This window comes from Bactrocera oleae, chromosome 3 (assembly GCF_042242935.1).
Source record: "Bactrocera oleae isolate idBacOlea1 chromosome 3, idBacOlea1, whole genome shotgun sequence".
Classification (NCBI taxonomy): Eukaryota; Metazoa; Arthropoda; class Insecta; order Diptera; family Tephritidae; genus Bactrocera; species Bactrocera oleae.
In genome coordinates, this window is record NC_091537.1 from 46,846,082 (window position 1) to 46,861,381 (window position 15,300).

Genomic DNA, 15,300 nt, shown 5'->3' on the forward strand with positions numbered 1-15,300 from the left:
GGGGCGGAATTTTATATGTCGAAAATGTGTATAAAGTTTGAAATGAATCGGTCAAGTAGTTTTGAAATGATACTGAAGTGGATTTTGAAAAAGTAGTTTTGAAAAAAAACGCGTCTAAAGTTTATGAACTATTGGTTGGAGCGTTAAAGGCCAGGAGATTAATAAGACAATAACTTCAAGAATATTGCTTCTATCGACCTAAAATTTTAAGGACATGTTCTTGAAATGTTAAACAATAAGATAAGAGAAAAAAATCGATTTTTCGAAAGTAAAAACCCAACCCCCCTCCCCCCTTAAGGCAACAATGTATTCTCCGCGGAAATTCTTCTGATCAGATCACTATATCATGTAGCTGCCATACAAAATGAAAGATCGGAATCAAGTCCTTGTAAGGAACCTTTGCATTCGTAAAGGGTATTATAGCTTCGGCAACCAAAGTTAACGTTTTTTCTTGTTTTAGTTTAACTTATATTGGTGTTGCAAACCTAAAAATTAAGATTTGATAGATAATTAAACAGCAGAAAATGTTGAAACTAAAAATTAAAACAATTCAATCAGTTGCAGTATCCTCCGGCTAATTGATTTTCTCGCTTATTTGAATCACCTGATCGGTCAGAAATATATTGCATACAAAATACGTGTACATTTTCCCGCTTAATTGAACCCGGTTAAATGGTTTTCTCGCATAATTAGTTAAAAATATGTGCTTCTAATATTCTCCGATTAGTTGCACAAAAAAATTTCGTTAAAACAATAATCTAGCACTGCCGCACATATATAGGTATTTCGCAGTATTTGTGATAAGCTGCAGCTGGCATCTCTGCTAAGCAATTGAAAACATATGTTTATTAGGTAGGTTATTTTGGATGGTGGATGGTGCTTATGTTGAGGAGCAACAGAAAGAACAGGGATAAAAGGATGCCCAACATATTTCCGTGTGAAAATGCCTCAAAATTTGCGTTTTTATAACATTTTTTATTGTAGCCAGATTGAACAAAATAATAATTTTAATGCATTTAAATTAAAACACCCAACATTTATTACGATTAAAAATTAATATATATATATCCATTTAACATATGCAGAAACTGTTTAATCCATTTTGTACTCTTGCAACATATTGCTACAAAGTGTAGTAGCTTTGTTAACCTAACGGTTGTTTGTATAACCTAAAACTAATCGAGTTATATATAGGGTTATATATATATAAATGATCAGGATGAAGAGACGACTTCTGGTGACTGTCTGTTCGTCCATTTTGTGCAAGCTGTAACTTAAGTAAAAATTCAGATATCTTTATGAAACTTGGTACACATGTATTGGTATTGCAGATTGGCGTTATCGGACCACTGTCAGGCCCACAAATCGCCATTAATCAAAAACAACTAAATTGCCATAACTAAGCTCCACAATAAGATACAAGACTGTTATTTGGTATACAGATCACATTAGAGGCGGGCATCTGCAGTTAACATTTTTTTAAAAAGTGGGCGTGGTATCGCCCCTAATATTTTTAATGTACATATTCCTAAACCGTTAAACCTATAATAAAAAAATCCACTGAGAACAAACCCGGGGGTGAAAATTCCGTACATAACATTCTTCTCATATTTTTATGTTATAGTGCGAAAATTGGCGAAATTGGATTACAACCACGCCTATTTCCCATATAACACCATTTTAAATTCCATCTGATTCTTTCACTTTCCACTATGCAAATGAAGCAACAATGACTGTATTGGGGTAAAACTTTGCGTGAATAATGCGTTTAAGTATGCCATCTTGTGACCAAATATTGTCTAAATCGACCCATAACTCTTCAAGCCCCTAGATACTGAATATGTGGACCCCAGTGCCTATAGTTGACTTTTTACCGAAGATATCGGTCAATGTGTAAGATATATAATTGAAATTCATATAATATATATATAAATGAAACACTCGATAAATGTATGGTTTTGTGTCAAAAATTTGTTGAATCGGATCAATATTTGCCTAGTTACTAATATGTGGGCCCCAGTGCATATAGTTGACTTTTTACCGAAAATATCGGTCTAAGTGGAAGATATATAATTGAAATTCATATAATAAAATAAATAAATGAAACTCTTTATAATAGTTTGTTTTTTTGTCAAAAATGGATTGAATCGGATCAATATTTCCTTTAATATAAAATTTTGCCAACACCTGAAGTAATTTCCCGCGCTTTGATCCTTGCAAGTTGCGAGAGTATAAAATGTTCGGTTACACCCGAACTTAGAACTTCCTTATTTGTTTTTATATTTTATTATTATATATGAATTTTACATGTCTCCTAATTATATCAGTGATGAATGCATCCTTTGGTTTATATGGTTGATGTGTAGGCACCGTTATTTGATGGTTCCTTTGTTCCGTTTTATATCCTTTGTGATTGGTGTCCTCTGGTTTATATGGTTGTTGTGTATTTGTTTGCACTATTATTAGATTGATTGATGTCGTCTTATAATGTTTTTTAATATTCTGACGGTTTTTTTACGATGTTCACCAAGGCTCGCTGATATATGCTAAAATAGCTTTACGCCTTAATTTTTTTTGTTGCCTACTCGACTGCGCCAGTTAGGTTGTACTTCGGAACGAAATTAAAACAACCGTTCCATTCTGATTAATTCTAAGATCTGACTTCAACTACGACTCTGGGTGAGTCGTTGACTGACTGGATAAGTGCGGGAGTAAGTATAGAGTTTCTGATACCAAGAAAGGGTGGTACGGTATCTCGCACACTTGCTTTTGCACAAATTTCACAATCGGATAGTTTCTCAGTTTTATACATTTTAAATCAGGCTTGTTTGGTAACATATCCCATTCTGTAATGGCAAAAATGAGCACTATGTTTTGTATTTGCCAGATTCGCAAATTTTTTCGATATTTTTAAATAATACAAATTACCAATTCGTTCGACTTCCAATATCATTTTATCGTCTCTGTTCATAATCTCGGCTTAATCTTAGCGAATTCGTACACAAGTCAGCCACATACAAAATTATTTCTTATCTCTTCGCCTATTTCTTTCAGGTTCGCTACTGTATCGAAGGATACATTAAGATGTTTAGGTATCGTCGCTTTTCTAGCTTGATCTTTAGTTTGAAATGTCGATTCCAATTTTGACCAAATTTCACGTGTAGAGCTGCACTCTGAAATCGACCTTAGCTTTGATGGCGTTATCGCCAACGTGATGCCGGCTGATACCTTTTGATCAGAAATTTCCACTCCTGGAGCTTTGTCTCAACGGTTGGCCACACTTTCATGCCGTCTCATGACACCAGCCATTAAAGAATCGATTAAACTTTTACCGAAAAATAAACTTAACTTTATTTTACGCAGTTTTCTACAGTCTTATGGGGTCTGGGCCCATAACCTAAAGTTCCGAGAATAAAATAACGACTGACCTTATTTGAATGTGAACAAAAGCATAACAATGTATGAATTATAAAAAGAAAAAAAGTAGTAACCAGTTTACAGTGTTGCAAGAGGCAAATATACAAATTTCATTTTAAGTACATCTTCATTTAATACTATTTACTGCGAACTACTTCACCTCTACAACAGTAATGAATTCCAATCCTCTGGTTGAAGTTTTGCACATTATCTCAGTCTCAATCAAAGAGACATACTTTTATGTCAGATATGTCTTATCTGAGGATGATTTTAATTTAGTTTTCGCTGACAGGGAAGTGAAATATATTTTAAAAATGGTTTAGACTATATACATATTATAATATATTTTAATTTTTTATTTTTACAATTGTACCTAGTATACAGCTAACTAACAGCTAAATGTTAATAAAATACACATGCTGCTAGTGTTCCCTTGCTAGGTCGGCCTTGCGGCTTCTTGCGTTTCAACCGGATTTGTATGCTGTCTGAGCCTCAGTTCGTGAGACTTTGCAATATTAATTATTTCTTTTACCACTGAATTCTCGCCTAGATAACGGTGTAGGTCAGCATGTCCTTAGTACCTTACTTTGAAAGCGCTAAATGCAGGCAATAGAGCTTTGACTTGAGCAACCCCATAGTTGGGCTCCGTAGGCCCAAACTGGCTTTAGAACTTGATTGTATATTAACAACTTGTTTTAGATTGATAAACTGGATCAACTGCCATCTAGGTAGTAAAGTTTAGCAAATTTCATATTGAATTCACTCCTTTTATTTTTGGACATGCTCTTTCAAGCGAAGTTTAGCATCTAAGGTGAAACCTAGGTACTTAGATGCCCACTTGGTAATTGCATTGACTGCTGTCTGCACTTGTCGAGTAGATACTGAGGTTGATTCTCCAGCTGCTAACAGTGCTGTGTCATCCGCCAATGTCGCTGTTACATAACTTGGGTCAGTTGGGATGTCACTGGTAAAAAGCAAATAAAGCATTAGCCCTAACACGCTTCCCTGGGGAATCCCCGTTTCTATCGGTTGCAAGTTAAAATATGCATCCTCTTGTTTAATGCGGAAGTATCTATCTTTTTAGCAGGAAGCAATTATTTCGCAATATTGTTTGGGTAACATGCATTTTAATTTGAGCAGCAGGCCCGAATGACAAACTTTGTGAAAAGCTTTAAACACGTCCAAGAAGGCCGCCGAACAAACATTCTTTTTATCCATTGTATTTTCAACGAAATTAACAATTCGGTGCATCTGATCAATTTTTTAATCGTAAATGTTTGCAGTTATTTTGCAACGATGATGCTCAACTTTGACAACGGTACTAAGAATGGTTTTGATCTGGTGGATTTTCCTATTGTCTTCGGTAATAATTTAAGTTAATAAGATACAAATTTGATTGTTATCCATTCACGATTTCGTCGAATAATTAATATTGATTTGTTCGCACCATTTTTAAAATAAAGTTTTGCTAACACTGGAAGACTTTGATCCTGGCAATAATATAAAATGTTCGGTTACACCCGAACTTAGTTTTTACTTACTTGTTCACCTTGTTATTTTTGCTTTGTTTATGTACAAAATAACAGATTAAAATAGTTTAAATTTATTCTAAAAAAAGTTGGAAGTTTGACAATACTTCTATAGAATTTTTTGACGGGTTCATTTGATATCGATAATACCGAATTTCAAAACTTACAAACCAATCCATAATGCAGTTGGGTTAAGAATCGTAATAGGGGGCTTAAACAAACCGTTTATTATAATTTGAGACCGCTATCGTTCAAGTTGTCGAATTTTAACAGGAAAAAACATGCTTTTTAGTTTTTTAAACCATGTTTATTAAAGTTTCAAATATAAAGTTATAATAAGGAAAAGATAGAACTTTTTAAGGGACACACACAAGAAAAAACTGCTGTATCGATTGTTTTGAAACTTTCACGGTATATACACATGTTCAAGAATACAAAGTTTTTGAAAGAAAAAAAATTAAATATCAGATCAAAAAACCGATTCATTTATTGTATGTAGAATTAATTCATGATGATCGGATAATTTGTTTTCGAGTTATCACTGCAACAAATTCGAAAAATGTGGTTTGGAGAAAGTCGCGTTTAAAAATAAACTAGTGAACCGGATTGAGCTAATCGAAATTTATATTTAATATTTTAATATATTTAAAGGTATAAGCTATCGAAATATGAAAAAAATTTATTTTGTTCAAAATTGCGATTTTGTCGATTTGTATTCGATTAAGAATTAATATAGTAAATTAAGATTTTTATTTCGTATGGTAAATCAATCTAAATTAGCACTTTATTAACTCCTGTGCGAGTAGGCTATTGGTGACAGTATCTCAATTTTTACTCAATCTATCGCTTGTACAGTCGCCCGAAATTCGGCTCTTCTCTTCATGTTGATAATTCATATGTATGAAAGTATAACTCAAGGTGGCAACACTTCAAGCTGTTAACTTTTTAACTGTGAATTTTTGCGTTTTATTTTACGTGAATCTTCAATTTTAACAACTTTAATTCATTTTTATACTCCTGTAATATGTTGTTATAATAGTTTTGTTCACCGAACAGTTGTTTGTATCACATCAAACTTATCGAGTGAGATATAGGGTTATATATACATAAGTATATGATCAGGATGACGAGACTAATTTAAATCTGGGTGAATGTCTGTCCGTCCTTCCATCCGTCTGTGCAAGCTGTAACTTGAGTAAAAGTTTACATATTTTGATGAAACTTGGTACACATGTTCTTAGTACCGTAAGATGCTTGGTATTGCAAATGGGCGTAATTAGACCACTGCCACGCCCACAAATCGCCATTAATCAAAAACAAATAAATTGCCATAACTAAGCTCCACAATAAGATACAAGACTGTTATTTGGTATACAGGGTCGCATCAGGGAGGGGCATATGCAGTTGAAAAAGTGGGCGTGGCCTTGCCCTTTAATAGGTTTAATGTACATATCTCCTAAACCGCTTAAGCTATAATAACAAAATTCACTGGAAGCAAATGGTTTTAGAACCTCTACTTACAGTGTGAAAATAGTTGAAATCGAGTGATAACCTCACCCGCTTCCCATATACCGGATTTGATTAAAACTTTTAACAGTGCGATAACTCATTAAATAAAAAAAGTCAGAGGCTTTGAATTTTTCATACTGGATGGTACATTTAAGCTTTATCGGAGCCAATGGCACCGCCCATTTTTAGGTTATAACCCATATGTCGGGCTCTACTTGACCGAATTGGTAGGTACCATTATCCTGATATACCTATGTCACAGTGAAAATTGGGCGAAATTCGATTACAACCACACCTAGTTCCCATATAACACAAATTTAAATTCCAACTGATTTTTCGACTTTCCAGTGTACAAATAAAGGTTTAATGAATATATTGAAATAAAAGTTTGCAAAAAGAGTACCTTTAAGATATGCCATCTCAAATCTAAAAATTGTGAAAATCGGACACTCATGTCCATGGTTGACTTTTTACCGGAATTTTCGTTCACGTACTTCTCTTAGCCTCCATACAAGTATACCTAGATAATAGAAATATTTTCGAACTTCGGGTGAAAACTTGCCCTAGCCCCCATATATACACTTTCTAGTCGTAGGAAAATGTTTGGCATAATATTCTTAGTGAAAATCTTAAATGGAACAGTTTGCAGTTCTTTTCTCTTGTCTGAAAATATATTTAATTTCGCTTTTCGAGGCAGTTTAGACCTTTAGTATAAAATCTTGTTGATCAAATTTTGAACTAAACGAACTTTTCCGCTGCATCCGCTTCGAGCTACGTAATAATTGCAGCAGAACAGCTACTGTGTTGCATATTTGCTGTTACTCTGCTGATGTGCAGACAAAAATTTAGTGTTGCCGATTATTTGCATAAATAGCGTGCGAAAAATGACAGCAGGCAGAACGTGATGCTGTTGCAAGTGTTGCCACAAATTCATGCCGAACGTGATACTTTGACAAATTTGCAAATCTGCTGTGGTGATTGCCATTTCGAACGCACCCATACTGTCAGCGGGTGACAATATACACATGTACAATACATAGATAACAGAAAACTAAGGGAAATCCTGCTTTGCTATGCTATCGAATGTTTGTCAAGTATAGACATGAATATTAACTTCAAGACATTTAATGTCTACATGAAATCTTCCCTTTTGTTTGGTTCTGAAACATCACTATCAAGCATAAGTTAATTACCACCTTAGAAATCGTATAAATAAATTGGCAGTTGGAAATTTTAGTGTCCGAAATGAAAAAAACATCTTGCGTATGCCAAAGGTTTAAGAAAGATATATTTTGGAGGTATATTCCGAAAACACTTAATTCATATGCTCTTCCAGAAAACATGCTATAAGAATGTCTCCTTATATGGGATTTTGCTATTTTTTGTTCTTTTTAGCCGAAAAGTGTGTTTTATTTTTGCGTCATCAGGCTAGCACATGCAATTTGATTTGCATTTAGCTTCAGAGTTTGAATACGTATTGACAGCAAACATTTTGTATTGCTTAAGTGCTCTATTCTAAAGGAAAATAGCTATAATCGAAATAAATAATGAAAATAAAGCAATAATCGAAGCTTATGAAGAGTTACGGCTTTCAATAATTAAAATATCGAAAAACATTGGCAAAAGTCGAAAAGTTATATAAGAGTACAATTTCTTGCGTAATGAGTCGGAGTAGGTCGAAATAATAAAGACGGCAAGAAAGCAACAAACTCTGATCAATCGACCGCTAAGATCACGGCAAATGCTGGTGTTAAAGTGAGCTTATCTACTGTTCAAAGGGTGATAAGACAGGCTCTATATTTGAGACTATTAAAACTAAAGACTAAACTTAACGTTCCCCGAAAAGAAACATGATTAGATTTTACATTGGAGCACGTGGCCTTAAAGTCTGATTTGGCGCTATGTCGTCCTTTCAGACGAAAAAATAACTAATTTGGAAGGGCCGATTATTAGAGTTATTATTTCCATAATCTTCAGAAGGAGGAACATCAGTTAAAACAACTATATAGTCGTGTGAGCGGTATGATGGTGTGGGGAGCCATCTTCTAATACGGCAGGTGTGTACTTTACAATTTGAATACTAATATGAAAGCAAATGCGTATAGAAATGTACTGGGAACTGATTTTCTCGATTTAAAAAATTGATTTGGAACTTTACACGATACAATAAATTCATGCATTGACACGGTCCGAGTGTTTAAATGTGGGATTGAAGCACAAAAAGTCGATTTAATGCAGTTTGCACTTTACTCACCTGACACCGATGTAATTAAAAATGTGTGGGGATGCTTGGGTCGCAAAGTTTTCGAGTCTGGCGGCCAGATTCCTACTAAAGAGGAATTAATTCCAGGTATTAAAGTTGCTTGATCATTAATTTCCTTAAATTATAAATAAATAAATTGTACTAATCGCTACCCACTCTCATCTTTGAGATCATTCCCAACAAAGCGGTACCGACTCATTGTTAAAATAATATACACATGTTTAAATTATTTAATAGATCAGTTGAAAAATATGTTTTTTACAAAAAATGTTTAAAAATACAGAAAAAAGGGATATGTGCTAACTTTATGACCTAATTTTAATGGTTAATTTTTCTGTTGCTTTCGGAAAAAAAATTATTAAAAATTATAAAAGAAAAGGTAAAACAAAAATTGCCGTTTTAATTAGTAGAATGGTATATTGCAACCAGGGGACGGACATAGGAAAGCTTTTGGCTCATTATGTGAAAAAGTCAACAATTCATATATAAAACCAGTAAGTAAGGGCTAATATCGGATGTAATGAACATTTTACTAATTGCAAGTTGCCAGCATCTTCAGGTCTAGGCTTTTTATACTCTCGCAACCTGTTGCTACAGAGTATAATAGTTTTGTTCACCTAACGGTTGTTTGTACCACCTAAAACTAATCGAGTTAGATATAGGGTTATATATATATAAATGATCAGGATGAAGAGACGAGTTGAAATCCGAGTAACTGTCTGTCCGTCCGTGCAAGCTGTTACTTGAGTAAAACTTGAGATATCTTTATGAAACTTGGTAGACATGTTTCTTGGTACCGTGAGACGGTTGGTATTGCATATGGGCGTAATCGGACCACTGCCACGCCCACAAAACGCCATTAATCAAAAACAAATAAATTGCCATAACTAAGCTCCAAAACAAGATACAAGACTGTTATTTGGTACACAGGATTACAATAGAGAGTGGCATCTGCAGTTAAAATTTTATTTTTAAAGTGGGCGTGGTCCCGCGTCCAATAGGTTTAATGTGCATATCTCCTAAACCGCTAATGCTATAATAACAAAATTCACTGGAAGCAAATGGTTTTAAAACCTCTACTTACAGTGTGAAAATAGCTGAAATCGGGTGGCAACTCCGCCCACTCCCCGTATAAGGGTACTGTTAAAAACTACTAAAAGCGCGATAAATTAAGCACTAAACACGCCAGAGACATTAAATTTGATCTCTGGGATAGTATGAGATGACTTTATAGGAGTTGCGTTCAATATTAGTCAGTGGACGTGGCACCGCCCACTTTTAGGTGAAAACCCATATCTTGGGATCTGCTTAACCGATTTCAACCAAATTCGATACATGACATTATTTTCATATCTCTATGTTAAAGCGTGAAAATGAGCGAAATCGGATTACAACCGCGCCTACTTCCCATATAACACCATTTTCAATTCCATCTGATTCTTTCACTTTCCACTATGCAAATCAGGCAACAATGATTATATCGGGGTAAAACTTTGCGTGAATAATACTTTTAAAGTATGCCACCTTGTGACCAAAAATTGTCTAAATCGAATCAAAACTGTTCAAGCCCCTAAGTACTGAATATGTGGACCACAGTGCCTATAGTTGACCTTCTACCGAAAATATCGGTCAATCAACAAAGAAATCTCAAACGAGTATACCATTGTCTTTGCGAGAGTATAAAATGTTCGGTTACATCTGAACTTAGGCTTCAATCAAATTTGTATCTTATTAAGTTTTATTATTGGTCATAGAGAAATTAATTTTATGACTATATTTTACTTCCCATCAGCGAAAATTATATTAAAATCATTCTCGAATAAGACATATCATAAGCTCAGATATAAGATGATGTGCAAAACGTCAATCAGAGGATCGGAATTCATTACATATATATATGAGGTTTGGACCAAGGTCTAACCAATTCCATTCATGTTAAGCGCTAAACTACCTAATTTTTAAGAAAGCTTGTCCACTTATTTTCACACAAATAACACATATTTTGACCAACCTAAACGATTAAAAAACAAGTGGCAAGTTGGAAATCACTATATAAGGTATAATGGGAACGGAAAAGGTCTGCCGTGGTTGCACAAACTGTTGATATTGCTCAGGTATACTCAAACATATGTTTATATAACATATTTTCAAGCAGTTTTATAAATATGTAACTAACTGACCAATATATTCGGCATAAAGCTTGTTAGAATTTCCAATTAATCAATATTTGTATTGTAGCATATGAGAGTTGGGGTAATTCGTAAGCTCGTAGTATGTCCAATATTATACGTTAGTTAATTTTGCAAAGATATCTTTCATATTGACAAATATATATGGTACAAAGTGAACTACAAGTTTGAAAAGGGGATAGGGATAGCATTGACCCGATTTTACCTATGTTTGGCATTACTAAATATTGTTAACAGAAAAATGTGCTATCTGAGTTTCATTAAGGTACCGCACATACTATCACCAGTATATGCGTTATAAAGTCAATTAGATGTTTGAAATTTCAGATAGTAGCTATATGGGGTCTAGGACAAGTTTTTACCAGATTTTATCCATTTTAGGCATAAAGATATAATGTTATTAGAGAAACACGCTCTCTCCATTATATTACGATAACTCACATAACATATTTGCCAATATATGCGGCATAAAGTCCGGTGGAAGTTCGAAAATCTAAGGGAATTATTAGTCCGATTTAACCCATTTTTGAAATACAGATTTACTATTATTAGAAAAGGATTTCGGAGATAATTTCTCTAATATATCTAACAGGTTGACCGATAGGACTGGAACATGTGCCCATATATTCGGCTTGAATAGTTTTGAACAATTTTTGTTTTATCCTAATACATTGATTGATTCTTGATTACTATGATGAAAATAATCAGATGGAATTTAGAATTGTGTTATATGGGAAGTAGGTGTGGTTTTTTTTTGATTTCCCCCATTTTAGCACTGTGATATAGAAATGACTAGATAATATTAATAGAATATTTGGCTGAAATCAGTCAAGTAGGTCGCGTGATATGGGTTTTCACCTACATGTGGGCGTTGCCACCCCTCTTAAAATTTTGACACCGGCGGCTTTTCCTTTAGTAGTTAATATTGGGAGTGGGCGGGGTTATAATCCCAATTAACCCATTTGCATAGGGTTGGTAGGGATGGCAAAAGGATTCGCCAAGACAATTAAATGTGTATGTATGTGTGTATGTATGTATGTATTGCACACCACATGAGGTTGTTTTTAAGTAAACAACTCAAAACATGTGTTATACAACTCAAGAATGTAATTATGTGTGGACTGTATATGTTCGTATGATAGTTGAGATTATGGTATGTGGTTTAAACTTATAAATATATCCTATGCTGCGGCGTACCACTAAATGATGCTTCTTGGCACCAACGTACATGTTCATATTTCAACATACTCCCGGGCGACAAAAGTGACTGCTGGAAAGTTGCCTGCAGCATGTAGTCGTGTCATGTTCGTCAACTAAGTGACATCGTAGCTGGTGGCTGCATATTATTCGTATTTGTGACTTTCAAATGTTGACATGTCACATAACTGTTCACGTGAGAAGTGATAATTTACTCGTAACTATTTCTTCATATTCGTCGCAAAGGTGTTTTGTCCGTTTTCTCTCTCTCTAATCGGACGGCGGTGTACCCTTAATTTTACGCTTCCTTATTTGTGGTTTAGTATTCTCCTCTTCACTGCTTGGCGGACGTCTCATACATTTCTTCTTCTTGGCCTTTGGGTTCCGTATTGCTGCGGCCTTTTATTTATCAGCACCACGTTGAGAAAGTCTCTTTATGGTTGTAGTACCAAACAGAATCATCTGAGTCAGTTTCTGTTGCTTTGCCTCCATCGTCGGATACTTTAATTTCGACATCGTCATTTGGTTCTTCATCAGTACCCAGTGTTGCGTCTAAAATATGTTTGCACTTTTTCGGTAATTGAGTCGGCTTGTGCAAAACCTGTTTCTCCTCATATGCTTCATCTTCGATTACTTCAGCTCCATCCTCATATTCATATGTTTCAACGCATTCTTCTTTTATTTCTGCCCCCTGCGTGGTTTGTGGTCGCATTTACTTGTGTTTATAGACTTGTTGTCAGCTACATTTGTGACCTGTTCTTCCATTGTGGCATCATTTTCGACATCTGTGTCTGTAAGGTCTTTTTCATTCTCCTCGATTAATAGAGGAAACAACAATTCGGCATCATCGTTGAATTTATTATCCTCTCGCAACTTGTTGCTACAGAGTATAATAGTTTTGTTCACCTAACGGTTGCTTGTATCACCTAAAACTAATCGAGTTAGATGTAGGGTTATGTATATATATACTGTAACTTGAGTAAAAATTGAGATATCTTCATGAAACTTGGTACACATGTTTCCTGGTACCGTAAGACGGTTGGTATTGTAGATGAGCGTAATCGGACCACTGCCACGCCCACAAAACGCCATGAATCAAAAACAAATAAATTGCCATAACTAAGCTCTGCAATAAGATACAAGACTGTTATTTGGTATACAGGATCACATTAGGGAGGCATCTGCAGTTAAAACTTTTTTTAAAGTGGGCGTGGTTCCGCCCCTAATAGGTTTAATGTGCATATCTCCTAAACCGCTAATGCTATAATAACAAAATTCACTGGGAACAAATATATTTAGCCCTTCTACCCACAGTGTGAAAATGGGTGAAATCGGTTGGCAACTCCGCCCCTCCCCATATAACGGTACTGTTAAAAACTACTAAAACGACTACGATATTTCAAGCACTAAACACGCCAGAGACATTGAATTTTATCTCTCGGATGGTATGAGATGACTTTATAGGAACCAATACCTACATTAAAATGAAAAATACTTCAAAATACCTTTTGGCTAACAGTACCAGCTAAACGCATATCTATTATTTTGTCCATAAGTGTACGTATTTGCGAATAGTTTTTATAATAACTATATATAAATATATATATTTATAATAATTAAAATTAGTTTATGTAGTGTATGTATAGTATCTTAGTGAATTGTATACTTTTCTCTTCTTTACACATACATAATATAATATTAAACATTTACTTTTGGGTTTTCAACTCGGAATATTTTTTTAAATGTATACAATTTTTTAATTGAATAGGAAGACGTTTCGGTAAAACTTGAAGCACTGGATATACTCACCGACTTGCTTTCGCGTTTTGGATTGTTTTTAGTCCCTTTCCACAATCAGATTTTAAAAGCGTTGATTCCGCAACTAGAATCTCCTCGACAGGCCGTTAGAAAACGTTCCATTATTGCACTTTCACATCTTCTTGCATTGGCGGATGATAGCATCTATGATGATGTCATAGTTCGTCTTCTGAAAGGTTTGGAAAACAACTCCAATTCTGGTGCCGTACGAACTTACATACAATGTTTAGCATCGATTTGGTATAGTATAATATATCTATTGAAATACATGTAGCATAATATTTTATAATATAGCCGACAATCTGGACCTCGTTTATGCAGTCACGTTAACACAGCCATCAAGTATTTAGAAAGGTACAGTCAGTGTGATGACGATGAAGTTCACGAATTTTGTCTCCAGGCGTTCGAAGCTTTTGTTTACAGATGCCAAGACGCCGTAGCTCCACACGTGACTATGGTATGTATCTTTAAACATTTTTATTGTTAATTTAATATATTCCTATACATTTTTTACTTAATTGGTAGAAATATTTTGGGTAAACTTTAGAATAGGGGTTAAAATGGGTAGGTACGAATTGAGGAGGTTCTTAAAATTAAGAACATGTATAGTTGCAGCTGACTTATGGTTTTTGCGATATTTGCATCTAAAGTTCGAAAAGTCAACTATTTTAAGTTTGTTTTCGATATACACTAATTATACCCTGAACAGGGTATATTAAGTTTGACACGAAGTTTTTAATAGCCAGAAGGAACGTCGGAGGCCCTGTAAAAATATATATATAAATGAATAGCATGACGAGCTGAATTGATTTAGCCATGTCCGTCTGTCTGTCCATCTATCCGTCTGTCTGTAATATACAAACTAGTTCCTCAGTATTGATCTAAAATTTTACACCTGTCCTTTCGGCCGATGTCGGACGACATATATAGCATATAGCTGCCATACAAACTAAACAATCGGAATCAAGTACTTGTATGGGAAACTTTTTTATTTGACGTAATATCGACATTTGGCATGAGTTAGTTTCTAAGGCAACAGTGTAACCTCTGAAGAAATTGTTTAGATCGGATCACTATAGCATATAGCTATAGAAAAAATTGAATAGATGGGGTGACTAAAGCATATAGCTGCCATATTAACTGAACGATCGGAATAAAGTGTTTGCATGGAAAACTGTTTTATTTGACGAGTTATTTTCACGTAATTAGGCACGAGTCATTGTTTAAAGCAACAATGTGTTCCCGCAGAAATTGTTTAGATAAGATCACTATCATATAGCTGTCATACAAATTGAACGATCAGAATCAAGTTCTAGCAAGGAGCTTTTGTATTTGTGAAGGATATTATAGCTTCGGGGCAACCGAAGTAAACGTTTTT

At 34.7% G+C, this 15,300-nt stretch overlaps 1 protein-coding gene across 2 annotated transcripts in view; it reads left to right on the forward strand.

Annotated features, from left to right (window-relative positions):
• The window catches only part of Cand1 (Cullin-associated and neddylation-dissociated 1), an 80,312-nt gene that overhangs the window by 12,165 nt on the left and 52,847 nt on the right, over positions 1–15,300 (forward strand). For both annotated transcript variants that reach the window (XM_070106589.1, XM_070106590.1), the window contains exons 3-4: positions 13,873–14,162; positions 14,217–14,379. In XM_070106589.1, coding sequence (XP_069962690.1) covers positions 13,873–14,162; positions 14,217–14,379 — 453 coding nt within the window. The remainder of the gene's footprint in view (positions 1–13,872; positions 14,163–14,216; positions 14,380–15,300) is intronic.